The 14,949-nt window shown below is 40.1% G+C and overlaps 1 protein-coding gene across 1 annotated transcript; it reads left to right on the forward strand.

Annotated features, from left to right (window-relative positions):
- Nucleotides 1-1,391: 1,391 nt before the first annotated feature.
- Nucleotides 1,392-14,596, forward strand: cers2a (ceramide synthase 2a). Its single transcript, XM_018685021.2, has 11 exons — nt 1,392-1,811; nt 6,979-7,149; nt 7,276-7,393; nt 7,638-7,756; nt 9,643-9,700; nt 9,997-10,047; nt 10,229-10,321; nt 11,128-11,256; nt 11,466-11,572; nt 12,446-12,599; nt 12,708-14,596. The coding sequence occupies exons 2-11, from the start codon at nt 6,980-6,982 to the stop codon at nt 12,852-12,854; spliced, it is 1,146 nt and encodes a 381-aa protein (XP_018540537.1). The 5' UTR covers nt 1,392-1,811; nt 6,979; the 3' UTR covers nt 12,855-14,596.
- The last annotated feature ends 353 nt before the right edge of the window (nt 14,597-14,949 follow it).

The raw sequence follows: 14,949 nt of genomic DNA on the forward strand, positions 1-14,949 counted from the left end.
GATGTACAATGTCCAATTTACAGTCAGGGCACACAGAGATTAACACCAGAAAAGCAAAATACATAAAATAAACAGGGAGGAGTAGCATAGTCAGGTAAATAATAATAATTGAATAAAATAAATATATATGAGCACAGTGTTCTTCATGTTGACAAACTAACTAAAGTTTGAGCTCAGTTTTAAAACAAGCAGGAGACTTGGACTTGGACTGAATCCTAGACTGAATTTGCATTTGTTTAGATTTGTTTAGATAGAATAAAGCAGAGAACATCAGATCAGACTTTCTCAGTATGGTTGAAAGACCAAAACAGATGCACCAGTGTGTCAGTGCTGGTCAGAGGGAGCAGCAGGTGTCAGTATCCCTTTTGTATGTAAGAAGAACTGATACTGTAACAGTATCCTGTTGAATAAGAGCCCTAATCCTCTTGTTTTTGTTGCGAGAACAAGCTGAAAAACAGATTTTGCCCACAGCAGTTGAACAGGGATCAGGAGAAGGAACAACAGGAGAAATAATGTCTCACAACAACATTATATATACAGTATAAAACTTAATATATGTGAAAATTAGGTTTAAGCAGCTGTAGGCTGTATAAGGAGAGCACTGCATACATATGTTTAGAAAGGCCCACACTCTAGTGGTGGTCCAAAATGAACAAACTAGTCTTTTCTACTAGAATTTAAGCAAGTTTGAAATGAATCAAATTTACACTGCTATGCCTCCAGGAAATAGTCGTATACCTGCACTCTAAGTTCAACACTGGTGGCCCTCTCCCACCTACTGGCCTTTTAAATATAGCCAAACTATCAGCCATATATTAAAAGTAGCTGTATGTGCTCACTGGTGACTGAGACATCCAGTGTTACACACCTATGCAAACTCACACTCAACTCAGCTTGGCTGCTGCTAATGCCAGCTCTCGTACGTACTTGCTGCCCTCAAAACTTTCCTGTGACTTCAGGTCTCAACAGATTTATTCATGTGCCAGAGTCACAGTAGGCCCAGTACTATCCTGTTAGTTTAGCCCGTGGCTATTACTCCTGATACCTGTGGAGATACTGACTACTGCAGTTTGGTTACACAACTATTAGTGCCTTTTGCATTTGATTTAAATACTTGTATGGTATTCAGATTATTTCTTATTCCTGCTACTGTCATGATAAAACATACAAAAGAGGTGTCTTTTTTATTTACTGTATACAGTTATCTTATCAGTTCTGGGTGGCTGACAGCATAATATTTGGAGAGTATAATGGGTCATATTGTTTTACCTCCACCTCAGACCTCAAGTTAGAACATCCCAGCACTACCACTCTAGTTTCATGTGGCACTAACCACACCTCATACACGGTAGAGGCTCACGTCACTTTAAATAGCCTGCTCCCGCCCCCGGTACTCTTCCAACATACTACCATAATATTCACTATATCCGACCACTTGAACTACCCGGCTGAACGGCAACAAACCGAGGCCCATTCAGACTACTTTGATCAGACGGAAAAGTGATAAACAAAATATCATTTTCCCTCTCTCCTTGTTTGAACCAGCCTGAAATCACGACCACAGAGGGGAGAGTATTTGAGGGGAAAGTGCGACACAGTTGTTGGGTTTTTTCCTCTGAGAATGTGGCGAACCTGAGGTTTAGAGGAAAGAAAAAAAGGCGGATTGCAGCTCATTGAACGATCAACAAGTTGAGAGTGTGTTTAATGGCGAGAACTACTTGAAATCTCCTCAGGCAGTACAACGGGAAGAGAGGAAGAGCAGCAGCGGCCATACGTTTTAAAAGCACATTACCTGCCAACAGCTAAGAGAGGTAAGTTGACTGCACCGTTACTTGATGGACGATGCTTTCACGCTAAAAAAGCCTCGGTGCGGGCTCCTGTACCACCTCAAACCATAAACCTCTCCTCAGGCTGCTATTTTTAGACAAGAAACGGGAGAGCCATCCTCCCGGGAGGATTTATGCGAAGTTGTAACCGAGGGATTACACCCCCTTCACCAACCGAACCTCGCTAACCTCACTGAGCCGAAGCCCTATCGCACTCAGCCGTTGGGAGACGTTAAAGTGGCTCGCGCATCAAAGTTTAGCTAGCTAACAGGCCTTCGCTTGTCCTGATGTCGGGGATGTTTGTTTAGGAACACCGCGATAAGAGAAGGTCATGAAACCATTCAAGACATAACCAATAAAGCACAACGGCACCTCATAAGGAAATACAGAAGTTGTTAGCACAAGATAAACGGCCATTTATATCGCTTATGGTGCAAGTAACGTATGCGGCCCCCCCTCTCCCCCCCAAAAAGTTTTCTAACGTAAGATGAAGTCGCAAAGTTACGCCCCGCTTTTCTCTCTGTGTACACGGGTAGTTCAAAGTGACAACTATACGTGGCCTTGTTAAGTGAGCAAACAGTACGAGTTAGTGTGGTGTTGGGAAACTTGTTCAAAGCTCCATCTCACTGAGTCAAGCTTGTCTGTTCCGCTATGTCCGGGAGACTCCCCGCTTGCGCCATGGCGTGCGCACTCAGCCACTCCCTTCACGGGTTTACGCAAACAGCGTAGACAGCTGTGACAGACACTAACAGCTAACTTTGAGTGATGGCAGTAACCCTAAAGTTTGAATGAACGCAGCCTGCCCCACCTTCATTAAAGACTGAGAAACGCTGACTGTTTTAGATGTGAGATAAGGGTAATTCATTTGTGTCCTGTAGGCAAGTCAAATTAATCTTATTTACATACCTCAACATCTCAAATTTGCCTCTAAGAACTTTGCAATCTGTACAGCACGGGACAGCCTTCATCCTTCAAGGTTTTAGTTATGCAAAAAAGCCATTTAAAGGAGCATTCCGCTGATTTAAAAAAATAATAATTATTTCGTTTTACACCTGAAGTTCATTATAACTCCTCATGAGAAGTACTACTTAGCCTGTGAAAACTGTAATATATAAAGTTACCTGTGGCTTTGGAGAGAGTTTTCCAAAGTCTGAAGGGTTATAGCTCGGGGCTAGCGGCTTTCACTTTGTGACAGTGTCACTGGGAGTTTTCCTGGAAGGTAACAGTTGTGTTTTGTTAGTAAGAAAACTCAACAAAACTAAACAAACAACGGTAATGTTTGTTGATGAAACTACCACAGGTACGTTTAAAAACAAAGTCAACAAGGATTGTTTGTTTAAAAATGAAGGCCTAACAAACGTGTTAAATGCATTTCCACCTTCAAATAACATTTAGAAGATTTTGAAACCTGCATTGTTCACTGGCTTGCAGTCTTTCTCTTCCCAGCCTGTTGCTGGTCTATTGCCACCAGCTGTAGACCAGTGGAATAGTGTAAAACTATTGCAGTTCTCATACAGGTGGGCAAGAATAACCAAAATGGCAGCCCACACTCAAAAGCTGTGGCAGTGGTCAAAAACTACACATGGCACCTTTTTAAGAGGAAGCCTTCCCTAGGCTTCATTTAAAAAAGGCAGGAAGGGCATAATGAAAGATGCTTTTGAATTACATTATGTTTAGGATTTTCATAGCTTGATGCATGCTAAGCTAAAAGTGTATGGCAGAATTGCTGGTGTATAATTTATTCTGGGTGAAAATGGGAAAAAGAGAAACTGTAAAGGGGGAAGAATCTGTTTTCTAGGAGTGAAATGTGAAATTGAAATTTTAAGTAAAGATGAACTCGTTTTTTTGGTACCCATCCAGTAATACACCACTCCTGTTCCCAGACACTAAACCACAAATTGTCACGTTGCACCATAGGCTTTCCAGATACTGTCCTCAAATTGGAAATGTGTGAGCACCAGCTGATTTGTGAGCAATGATGCTAGATTAAATAATGTAGCACTGCCAGAGTAGATGTCAGCCAGGGTAAGAACAGATGGGAGATGATACAAAAAAAACCCCAAAAAAACTATGAATACACACAACATCTTAAGTAATAGATGCACAAATACAGTTAGCAGATACCTGTTGTTTATTTCCAAGTGGAATAGCATTATTAGAGTCCAGAATGTGACTTAAAAAAAAAAATCCAAAATGTGTTTCATTTAAAACTCAGAGACTAAGCTGTATCCACTAGTCTGCTGGTCTCACATGTTTGTTACACTTTATACTGGATAATCTGCCAACATAGCTTGGCTAACAAAATGAAATGCAAGTTTACTTTAGCTTTCAGCAGCTGCACATGCCAAAACCGCTGGTTCCAGATCTGTTCTCCTGCCAAAGATTGATCTCCTGCAGTCAGTTAACCATGGAGGGATTCATACACCAGCAGGAGCATACTGTTAAATTCTTTCTGCCACCAAAAGGCTGGTGCTGCTGCCATCTTACATAAACACTAAGGGATTTTCACTGTGTGTAACCTGTGTTAACTTTTACTTCTGGTTGATTCTAATGTTGCTTGTTTGGGGATTTAGCTTAAGTCTCTGTCCCATGCAGTAAAAGTGAGCTGTCAAGTTTAGATCAACTACAGAAAGAAAATGTCTACTTTGCATTTAAGAAGCAGGATGCACACCTGAGAGCTTCTACAGCCCCAAGGTTGGTTTCCAGTTCCCCCTGTTAGACAGAAAACACTTCTGCGTGTTCATCCAAATCCCATAATTCGCCCTAGCACTGAACACAAACCTGAACTCATTAACATATTTTAACACAATCCACAGATAGCCCATTCTCTGTTCTCTATTTGAAGCATTTAAAGGACCTTAACATGATCTGCGGTCAGCTAAGCGTAAAGGTGGACACTTTGAAAGAAAGTCAACGCGATTATTTCAGTGACAGTTTTATGGAGTGAAAACACAGGTAGATTTCTGACTTGAGAGGTGACAAATAGGGGGCAGCAGGTTCACTGAAATCAACACCATGTTTAACTTTAACAGAAAAGATTTATAATTATAGTTTATATTTCACCGCTGTTGTTTCAAGGTAAGGCAAAAGTGCAAAAGCTATCCTGTTGAGGTAAAACTCCCACTAACAAAAGGCACCCATCAAGAGTTGCTGTGCATTCATATTAAGCTTGTAATGGGTTAAAGTCCACACGCACACTCCTTGTTATGGGATCTGTCAGGAAGTGTGCGACAAGCTAAATTTCCCTCTCCGCTCATACTTTGGCTGCAGACTCAAAGGTGCAGCAGTGTAATATGATGATCAGACTCAAAATCTGCTGATCTTACATTGTATTGAAGTCCACAGGTCAGTAAGTGTCCCACTGAGGAGTTGCCACTAATTACAAGCAGCACTGACGTCACCACATCCTGTTGTTGTTTCTGCACTCTAATAACAAGGCAGTAAGACCATGTTGAGGCATCTGATGTTGCTCCTTTTCAGAAGTCAGCACTCACCTAAATCCCAGTTATCGAAAACCACGAACCAAGCAGGAAATCTTGTTGATGTTATGGCCTCCACATGAGCTGATTAAAAAAAACAGCCCACCACAAATGTCTTTGTGAAATATTGCAGTAGTTTATCCAGTAGTTGTTAAGATATATTTCAATATAAATCAAAAATGTCAACCATATGGTAATGGTCATGATCACCACTGTGAGTAGGATTCATCCCCTGCACCGAATGTCAGTGCACAATTTTGTGCCGATCCATTTGGAAGATGTTGAGATATTTCACAAGATGAATGAAAACTTTGACCTGCTGGCGGCTCAGAGGATCATCAAAGTCATTAGGATATATCCTCTAGGGACCTTGAATATAGGTAGAAAATTTAATGGTTCGCCAAAGTTAGTAGAGTTCATCCTCTTCTAACTATGAATGTCTTCACAAAATGTCATTGAGATATCAGTCTGGACCAAAGTGATGGCTCGGTTGACATTGACATCCCTAGATGCTGCTAGTGTGGCCAAAAGTATATGAAGAATTAAGAATTAAAAGAGAGACATTTATGTTTGTTTTCTTTTGTTGGCTTGGCAACTGTTTTGGTGTAAACCTCTGTTTAAAGTGAATCAAACTCCAGTTCCCAGATCTTTGCAAATTCAGTTCATTGCACTGCACAGTAATTGTAATTTTGTCAATTCAGTTTCATTCATTTCCTTTCTGTTATCTTTTATTTTACCCCATTTTAAGTCCTATTTATATGTCTTTCGGTATCACCTTTTGTCTTACACAATTCTCTTTATATTTTGTCTTAGGCCATTTTATGTCTCATTGAATATCTTTGTTGTTGTTATATACAGTCTCTTCTGTAGTTAAGATCAAGGCCAAAATAACTAAATATTAAACATCTCTACAGGTTTGTCCAGAGTAGCTGTTTAATTCTGTTTCACAGAGGTTATAGTGGACATGACAGGAGGGACTATGACGAGTCATCTTGCTCAAGAGATTATCAGAACATGGTGTGTTTATTGTGCAATTTCCTTTGCCCAATTCAAACATACTGTGTTACTAATTAATGAGAAATTATTAAATTATGTAAAACACATTGTTACACAGTATTACAAGTATACAAACAGGTTTTATGAATTGCCAACATCAGGTTCCTTTGTTAAAGATGTCCAACATGCCAACTGTTGGAAATATGACACACTTTTTTTCTTTTTTTTTTAAAACCGTGTGTGTCTGTAAATGTGTCATGCAGCTGAAGACAATAGTTAATGTTTTTCAAGAAATGGAAATTACTGCCAAACTGAAGTCCGGTGTCATGCCAAAGATGAATTCTCATAGGTTTTTCTGATGGTAGTGTGTGCAGCATAACAAAATCCTCCGTTCATCTGGAACAGGAAGTGCCCAGATACAGTGCCTGTTGCCTAATGCCCAGTGAGATTAATCACCTCCAATCAATACTCGCTCCTCTCAGGCCTCTCTGTTTCCTCTTCTTCCTCTCAGGATATTGTCACAGCTGAGTGAGTTTCTATATTTATCTAATGGAAAATGGATGGAGATCACCAAGGAGACAGAGCCCATCTTTTTAATACCTGTCTTAATTTCCTTCCACAAGGTAAAAAAAAAAACAAAAAAAAAGAACCCTTTTCTTACTCTGTGTCGTTTTTAGGATGTCTCGGCTGAGTGAGCTGATATGGGCGGACTGGATTTGGTTTCCTGAAGGCCACGGCTGGGCTGACCTGAAGGACCACGATGACAAAGTCTTCCCTAAAACATGGGACCTCTGGGCTACCATCCCCATTGCTCTCTGCTTTCTGGTCATCAGACAGATATTTGAGAGGTGAGCCATCCAACATTTGCCTGTTAATCTGCCTCTCTACCTCTGTGTTTTGCATGTTTCTTTATGACAAATGTGACATGATGTGTAAACACAGTTCTGATCTGGTATGTTTTTCCTCTCTTCCAGGACGGTAGCAATTCCTCTGGCGTCTCTTCTCGGAGTGAGTGACAAGCAGCGTGTTTGTGCTCCTCCAAATCCCACCCTGGAGTCCTATTTCTGCAGCACATCAAAGCATCCCACACAGGTACTCAACCTGCATACTTCAGGAAACTAGCACTGCTCCATACATACTGCGTGTCCTTTGGCAGTAAGACAGCTTGTGCCTAATTACAGAAGTTAGAGATGTTGGTGTTGTAGGTGTAAATGGACAAGAATAACAGCGTGGTAGAAATAAAACATATCTTCACAGCCAAGTCTTACATGACCAGTCAACTACTGTATTAAAGACAGCTCTGACTCTTCTTTCCTTGTTCTGCTTTTGTTGCTAGAGCTCCTTAGAGAGTTTAAGTAAACAGACGGGCTGTTCAGTGCGACAGGTCCAGAGGTGGTTCAGGCGGCGGAGAAACCAGGACCGACCCAGCAAGCTCAAGAAGTTTCGGGAAGCAAGGTAGCTAAACATTGTCAGCGGGATGTCAAATTCACCCCAAACCATTTTTTTCATACTGAGCTGTGTATGAATCATGAAGTGGATGTAAAGGATGTAGTCTGTGGGAAACAGTGTCATAATGTGCTATTAGAGGACACCTGTGAGATCTTGCAGGGGTAGATGTCTGGGATCTGAGATTATTAGTAGAAGAGGAAAACTGAAAAAAAGCATAAAATTATGTTTTATTTTTGCCTCCTTGTATCTATAAGGGATCACAAGCTGAACATGTTAAGAAGCAGTGGCTTAAAAAACAGGGCTGTACCAGGGAGAAGGTTTAACAACCCCACACTCTGAGTTGACAAATCCTGAGTTTGGTTCCAGAGCAGCTGATCAGAGTTCAGTCAACCAGCAGACTTGAATTTCATTGATGGATGATCAATTGCTGGAATCCCACTGTTTGTTACACAGAATTTTTATCTATTTATTTAGTGACCTGATGGAGACAAAGCGCTGCTGGCAGCAGAAGAAAAAATTAAGCAGATAAGACATAAATTTATTTACAATCCTGTGATTGTAACCTATAGTCTGACCCAGTAATAGACCAGTGTTTTGGGTGATTGAATTTTACATAAAAAAGATACTGCTCTGAAGCTTATTTCCTGTATTATTTAGAACATTTAAACATATAAGAATAAAAAAAAATCCTCCTGAACCTCACTTTCAATTTACATTTAGTCCAGTTTTAAAATCTGAAAATCATCTTTCAGCTGCATCCTCCCTACAGAAATATTCACATAATCTCCAGAAGGATATCGTAACCATGATAGGAATGTTCCATTGGTGCAACCAATCACAACATGAGGAATCATTATTCATTTATCAGTGTCATATGTATTGAAAGCTTCACACTGATTTTTTTAAAGAAAATCATTATTTGCAATGATTACCACAGTAATGTACAAAGAATGTTTAAGTGCTGGGAACTGATTGATCTGACAGTGTAGATTTTATTCTGAGCTGAGGATGAAGCCACAATGTATCAGGGGTTTTTTATCTTCGTCTGCCAACTTAAACTTCTGCAAATTAGTGCACTCTGATATCAGCTGTATGAATGGTGTGTCAGACAGCTTATTCAGGCCCAGCAGGAGGAGGAGAAACTCAGGGTTTGCTGAAGAAAACCTGCCAGCAAGCAGGATAGCTTCACAGAGTTACCACTGAGAGTTTAAGTGATCTCTGCTTCTGGAGCAGGAAATTCCGTGTTAACAAAGAGTTTTGACTAAACCCACTTTCTGGAATACACCCCAGATCTTACAGAGTAGAAACCTGCTGCTGCAAACTTTCACTCTGTTGCAGTGTTGTGCATTGAATGTGTTTCTGTAAAGCTTTGATACTAACTGCTGCTACATTTCAAAAATGATTTAAATGCACTGGTGGTCACTAATAGCTTATTTCATCATCAGTGTTCTGGTGTTCAACCCTGACACACCCACAAAATGGGAGCAAGTATTTCCCAAAAGCTGTTGCAAAACTATCCTTAGTGAGGGGAAGATGCACACTGTACTGTACGTTCAAGAGGAGAAACGCTGCAAAACTGGTACAAAATGTAATAAAAACTGAATGTAACCCAGCTGTTTCCCATCAGCTGTCAGAGGGAGTTTTTAGACCAGAGAGTATCAGGGTTTAAATTCCAGTGATATCTGTCTTTTATCATTTCATGTGTCATTTTTGGACAGAACTTTCACACTCTGTGAACAGGTTGACGAGTTCAGCTCTAACACGTGTTGAGTTTCCTGAATCCTGAAAGTACTTTGTGCCATTGTGTTGTTTATGGGTGAGATGGTTTAATTTGTGCTGTGTGAAATGGTTACATTATGGTATTTCTGAGATGGCTGTGCATTCTCTTACAGTTGGAGATTTACCTTTTACCTTCTTGCTTTCTTTGCTGGCCTGGCAGTCCTTATTGATGTGAGTACTGTGTCAGAATCTGGCTGGCAGAAGATCAGCATATGTTTAATTTATCATTACACAATTCATCATTACCGTGCCTTTTTTGTGCGTCTTCTTCAACAAAATGAAAGTAGATCTGTTCACTAAATGTTACACATGCTTAACAAAAGCACTGAGATGCAAACATAGTAGATACACTGTTGGATGCCAGACACAGACGTTGTTTTCCTCTGTATTCTTGCTTTGTGTGTTTGTACATGAGAGTGCTTGTGGTGTTGTCGGACACTTAATATTGAATATCTGTCTCCCCTCAGAAACCATGGTTCTATGATATGAAGCAGATGTGGGATGGCTTCCCGAAAATGGTACGCCGAGTGCTGTGACCTGAAACCTGTCCTCAGCTAATTTCATATTTGAATATTTTCATTTTTGTTTAAATTTCCACAAATGAATAGATCACAAAATGTGCAGAAACTGGCTTCTCTAATGAGTGAAAATGGTTGGCAACATGTTATTCCAACAGATGTTTCTTTCTCTTTTTCTCAGCCACTTTTGCCTTCGCAGTACTGGTACTACGTGATCGAACTGGGCTTCTATGTCTCGCTGCTTTTTAGCGTAGCATCGGATGTCAAACGTAAGGTAAGTGATACAGCGATGCTTCCTAAACGCTGTTAGCTCTCTACGCTACAAAACCCCACAGCAACCTTCCATCAAAAGCGATCACTCATTGAGTGCATAAAATAATGAGAATGATCTCTTGTGTTGGGTAGTGCATTTTGAGGTTTGGGTATTGATATCTCCATTAAGAAATCCTGACTTTATGCATTGTATTGAGTGGAGCTGTCAGGATTCAGAATACCATTAAAGATTCATTCCCACTCGTCTCTTCCACTTTGTCCATTTGGTAAAGTCAAAGTGAGTCTCTCTGAGGTCAGGGATGTAGCCTCTTGAGTTAATGTGTGACCAGAGCACTGTGTGAAGTCACACTGTGGAGAGACAGTCTGACCATTTTGTCCACAGGTCTAAATGTTGTGAAAGGTGGCAGACCTTCAAGCTTTGTCAGCAGATTGCAAGATCTCTGCCCCAGTGCTTGTTTGATAACTTTTTATAAGAACTTTATGAGTGCAAGGAGCTTATCTTTTAAACCAAAACAACAGATTCTTAGAGCCACCATGTTGAAATCAGCCTCTTATTAAAGGATTTGTTTTGTAAATTTTTTTGTCAAGTTCCTTTTTTGCCTCTGTACATTGATTTAGTTTGTCTTTACAACCATTAGACCATATAGTCTGGTATGTGTGGAGGGTTAATCATTGGTAAGACCAGCATCAGTCAGACACACACACTGTCGATTAGTGACCAATCTTTACAGCTTCATCAATAAGTGACCAAACGCTGTTGGATTTAGTGTTAACACCATCTCTTTCTGTTGTTTTTTGTCTCTGCAGGATTTCAAAGAGCAGATCGTTCACCATGTAGCTACCATCCTTCTTATCAGTTTCTCCTGGCTGGTCAACTACATCCGGGCAGGGACTTTGATCATGTTAGTGCACGATGCCTCCGACTATCTAATGGAGGTAATGACAACATGCTAACATGGCAGACAAAATATAACAAATATAATGTCCTAGTTAATAGTTGTTTCTTTCACCTCATAACCTTTACGTTGGTGATTAGCTTCATGATAACAGTGGTAACATCAGAGCACTGTCCTCTCCAGTGCAGCTCACTGTCTGCCCTCTAGAGGAGGATACATGTAAAAGGTCACACTCTCTTTTCATTCCAGTCAGCCAAAATGTTCAACTACGCAGGCTGGAGGAAAACCTGCAACTTCATCTTCACTGTGTTTGCTGCTGTTTTCATCATCACCCGACTCGTTATCCTGCCCTTCTGGTAAAAAAATCAGACTTACTGTCACTCATATTACTGACTGACGATCTTACTGATAGTAGGATTTCTGAGCAACCATAACTCACGTTTTTTTATTTATTTATTTATTTATTTATTTTATTTTGGTGCATATTTTTATTCAGTGCTTTACAAAAATATATATATATTTTTATGCTTGGTTCAGGAAAGTTGTCATTTCAAAATAAAGGCTGACAGCATCAGATTTCTCACTTAAATCCTTAAAGTATAAGATTGGCAGTATTTGTTTTTCTTGTCTTATCATCAGCAAAGTTTGAAATCTTGATACAGTTGATTCCTCTGTGCTTACATTGTTATTTGCTTCACTGGGTAACATGTATCTTTATTATGATGAACATGGACACTTGAGTCATTTTGAGTCAATCTGCCAAACACCATCCTCACTCTTGCATCAAATTCTGCAGCTGAGAACAAATGCACTATTTGTTAATGTTTCAGTAATGTTTGGTAAAAAGGGTGTGGGGGTGTTCAGACTATAATATCTCTGGTTCTTTGTCACCTCCCACATCTCTAGCAGAATAGCAGCTGGGTACATGTTGTTCAAAAGACACAATTTAATTCATTAGGAAAACACAAATGTCATCTTAATGGCAAGCAGCAATGAAATACCATGATGTGTGTCAGTTACTGGTGCTCAGTTTGGTTTGAAGCAAGCACTGATTCACATTTTACTTTGCAGAAATTTCATAAATGCGCTTAAAACTTTTGCGACATTTTACTGGGAAACACAACAACAGGCACATTGTCTGCACTCCAGGCCCCTGTCAATGGGCTTTTGAATGTGACTGTAGGTGGCTCTGACTGTGCTCTCTGTTCTGTCTTTGTGCTGTTGTCCAGGATCATACACACGACGTGGGTGTACCCCCTGACCCTCTACCCACCCTTTATCGGCTTCTACTTCTTCAACGGGCTGCTGTGTGTGCTGCAGATCCTGCACATCTTCTGGGCTGCGCTCATCTTGCGCATGGTTGTCAAATTCCTGCCTGGAAATGTATGAGCCACCACTTTATTTATTTATTTTTTCTTTTTCTCCTAGCACATAACACAATCACCTCAAAAATGCAACCGTACAAATTGTATATCTTGTTTCACCTGACAGGACATTGTTGAGGATGAGCGGAGTGATAAGGAGGAGACTGAGTCAGAAGACGAAGACGAGGATCGTGAGCGGAGGGAAAAACCTAAAAACGGCCACATGCAGAACGGTCACACTCCTCTCAACAACAACCACAGAAAGAGGTATTGATTGGACAGTGAGGTGGGGGGACGGGATGAGGCCGCGTGAGGAGGGACGACGGGCCCTCGCATGTGGCCCTCACCTGAAAGCCAAAGAACGGGAGCGAGGCACATTGAAAGGGGCAGCAGGCAACACACACACACACACACACACACACACACACTCTTACATCTATACCCTCTTTTCTGACCCCCCCCCCCAGTAGTCTAATGTGGATGATTTGACCACTCTGTTGATCACACTAAATTAAATTAAGAGAGGAAGACTGCGCTGGAGAACCACAATGATCTGCTTAACACCTGAGCAGCAGAGTGGTTTTCTCATCTCACACACACACACACACACACACCTCTCTTCACCACTTTTCCCTCCCGGTCAGCATATTTTGCTGTTAGTCATGATTTTGTGCTGTTGACCAAGTTGCCAAATCTGCCTGCTTGTAGCTTTATGTTTTTTTGTTACTGGAAGTGTTTTAAGTGATGCTGTGGTTAGGACGGGCTTCCCCCTCCTGCACAGTCGGTTAACACTCTTCTAAGTATTACTGCCCTTAAACTTGACTGATGTTTGCTCTAAATAACCACACTGAAGTCAGTGACATTGCGAGGAGCACTACGGTGAATGAGGCCATGTCTTTCTATGGACCATAATCTGATTTAAGTCTATTTACTGAAGTCCAGAGTGTCAACTAATACTGAATCTGTGCAAGTTGAGTTTTAGCACCTGCTATTTTGTCACCTTGGTTCTTGCCGATGGTTTTGAGCCAGTGTTGCTAAAATATATTTGTTCCACTGATGTTTAAAACTAAATAATTGGTGATAAATAATGTTTTTTAACAGTTTGAAACAGTGCTACATCTGCCAGGTGTGTTGAAATGTGCCTGAAATTTGTCTTAAGATGCTTCGCCTTACCAGAAGCAGAACGCACAGAGATCATTTTAAATGTCTGTTTATGTTTATGCTTAATGTCTTTTAGTTGTTTGATTTTACTTTGCTTTGTGTTTTATTTGTTTTTCGGTCCAGTCCAAAGTTTAAATTTGCGAGCAGTTTGTTTGAGCGTAACCCAAACCAATCAGTAACTGTTTATGAATTGTTCATGGGCTGGAAGCGTCAATAGCATTTCCATTCAGTGTTGTTTTTCCCATCCATCCAAAGATGCACTTTATGGTTTCCTCTATAGATAAGCATTGACTAAATATCTCATAAACAAGCTTAGTAAAAGCTTAGTAAAAGCTTGACTTAGTTTTAGTTGAGATTCAATTTTGTCTAATATTTATTCTCATTATTATCTACCCAAGATCTTCCTCTTTCTCAGTGTTTTGGTTCATTTTGTAAAAAAAAAAGAAAAAAGAAAAAAGAATAGATGAATGAAATCTAAGTAAAGAGGTAAAAATGAAACACCAAAGTATGGTTTACATTTTGTATGAGTCATTTTCAAGTGCCTTCATCATTTCAAGTGTAAATTGTAAAAAAAAAAAAAAAACACACACTCACACACACACACACACACACACACAAAATTTCTGTCCCTTTGTCTTTATTTCTGCCATCTTTGTGCCCCAACACGTTCAACACTCCATGCACTGTAACGCTCTGGGCCTCTAACTTTCCTGTATACCTCGGCTCATGACGACCAATCACCTGCAGCGCCCTCTAAAGAGCTTTGCTTCTACAGAAAAGTGTTTTTATTCTGCATTATGTGTCACTGAAATGTAAAATCATGACGATGATGATAAAGATAACTGTGGATAACAATTCTGCATGTGCTCTCCTGGTTCTTCTTTTAATTTAACTTTAATTTAACTTTAATTTTTGAAGTGACATTTTGACATTGATTTAAAAAAATGTCAATTTCACATGTTTAACCTTCTATGTTTTTATTTAATCATATGGAAAATGATGAAAACTAAATTGATGCCAAATCCATGCAAAGGAAGAAGATCCAATGGAAGACAAAAAACTGATAAAAGTTTTACCCATCATGACTACATGTAGGTTCTTAAGCAGTGAGGAAATTATTAGTTAATTGCCAATTGCCCTATTGTTCCAGCTTTGTGGGATAGAAAAGGAACTTCATTTTGGCCAGCGATGGACTTTTTCTGAAACAA

This window comes from Lates calcarifer, linkage group LG3, assembly GCF_001640805.2.
Source record: "Lates calcarifer isolate ASB-BC8 linkage group LG3, TLL_Latcal_v3, whole genome shotgun sequence".
In the NCBI taxonomy this organism is placed as follows: Eukaryota; Metazoa; Chordata; class Actinopteri; family Centropomidae; genus Lates; species Lates calcarifer.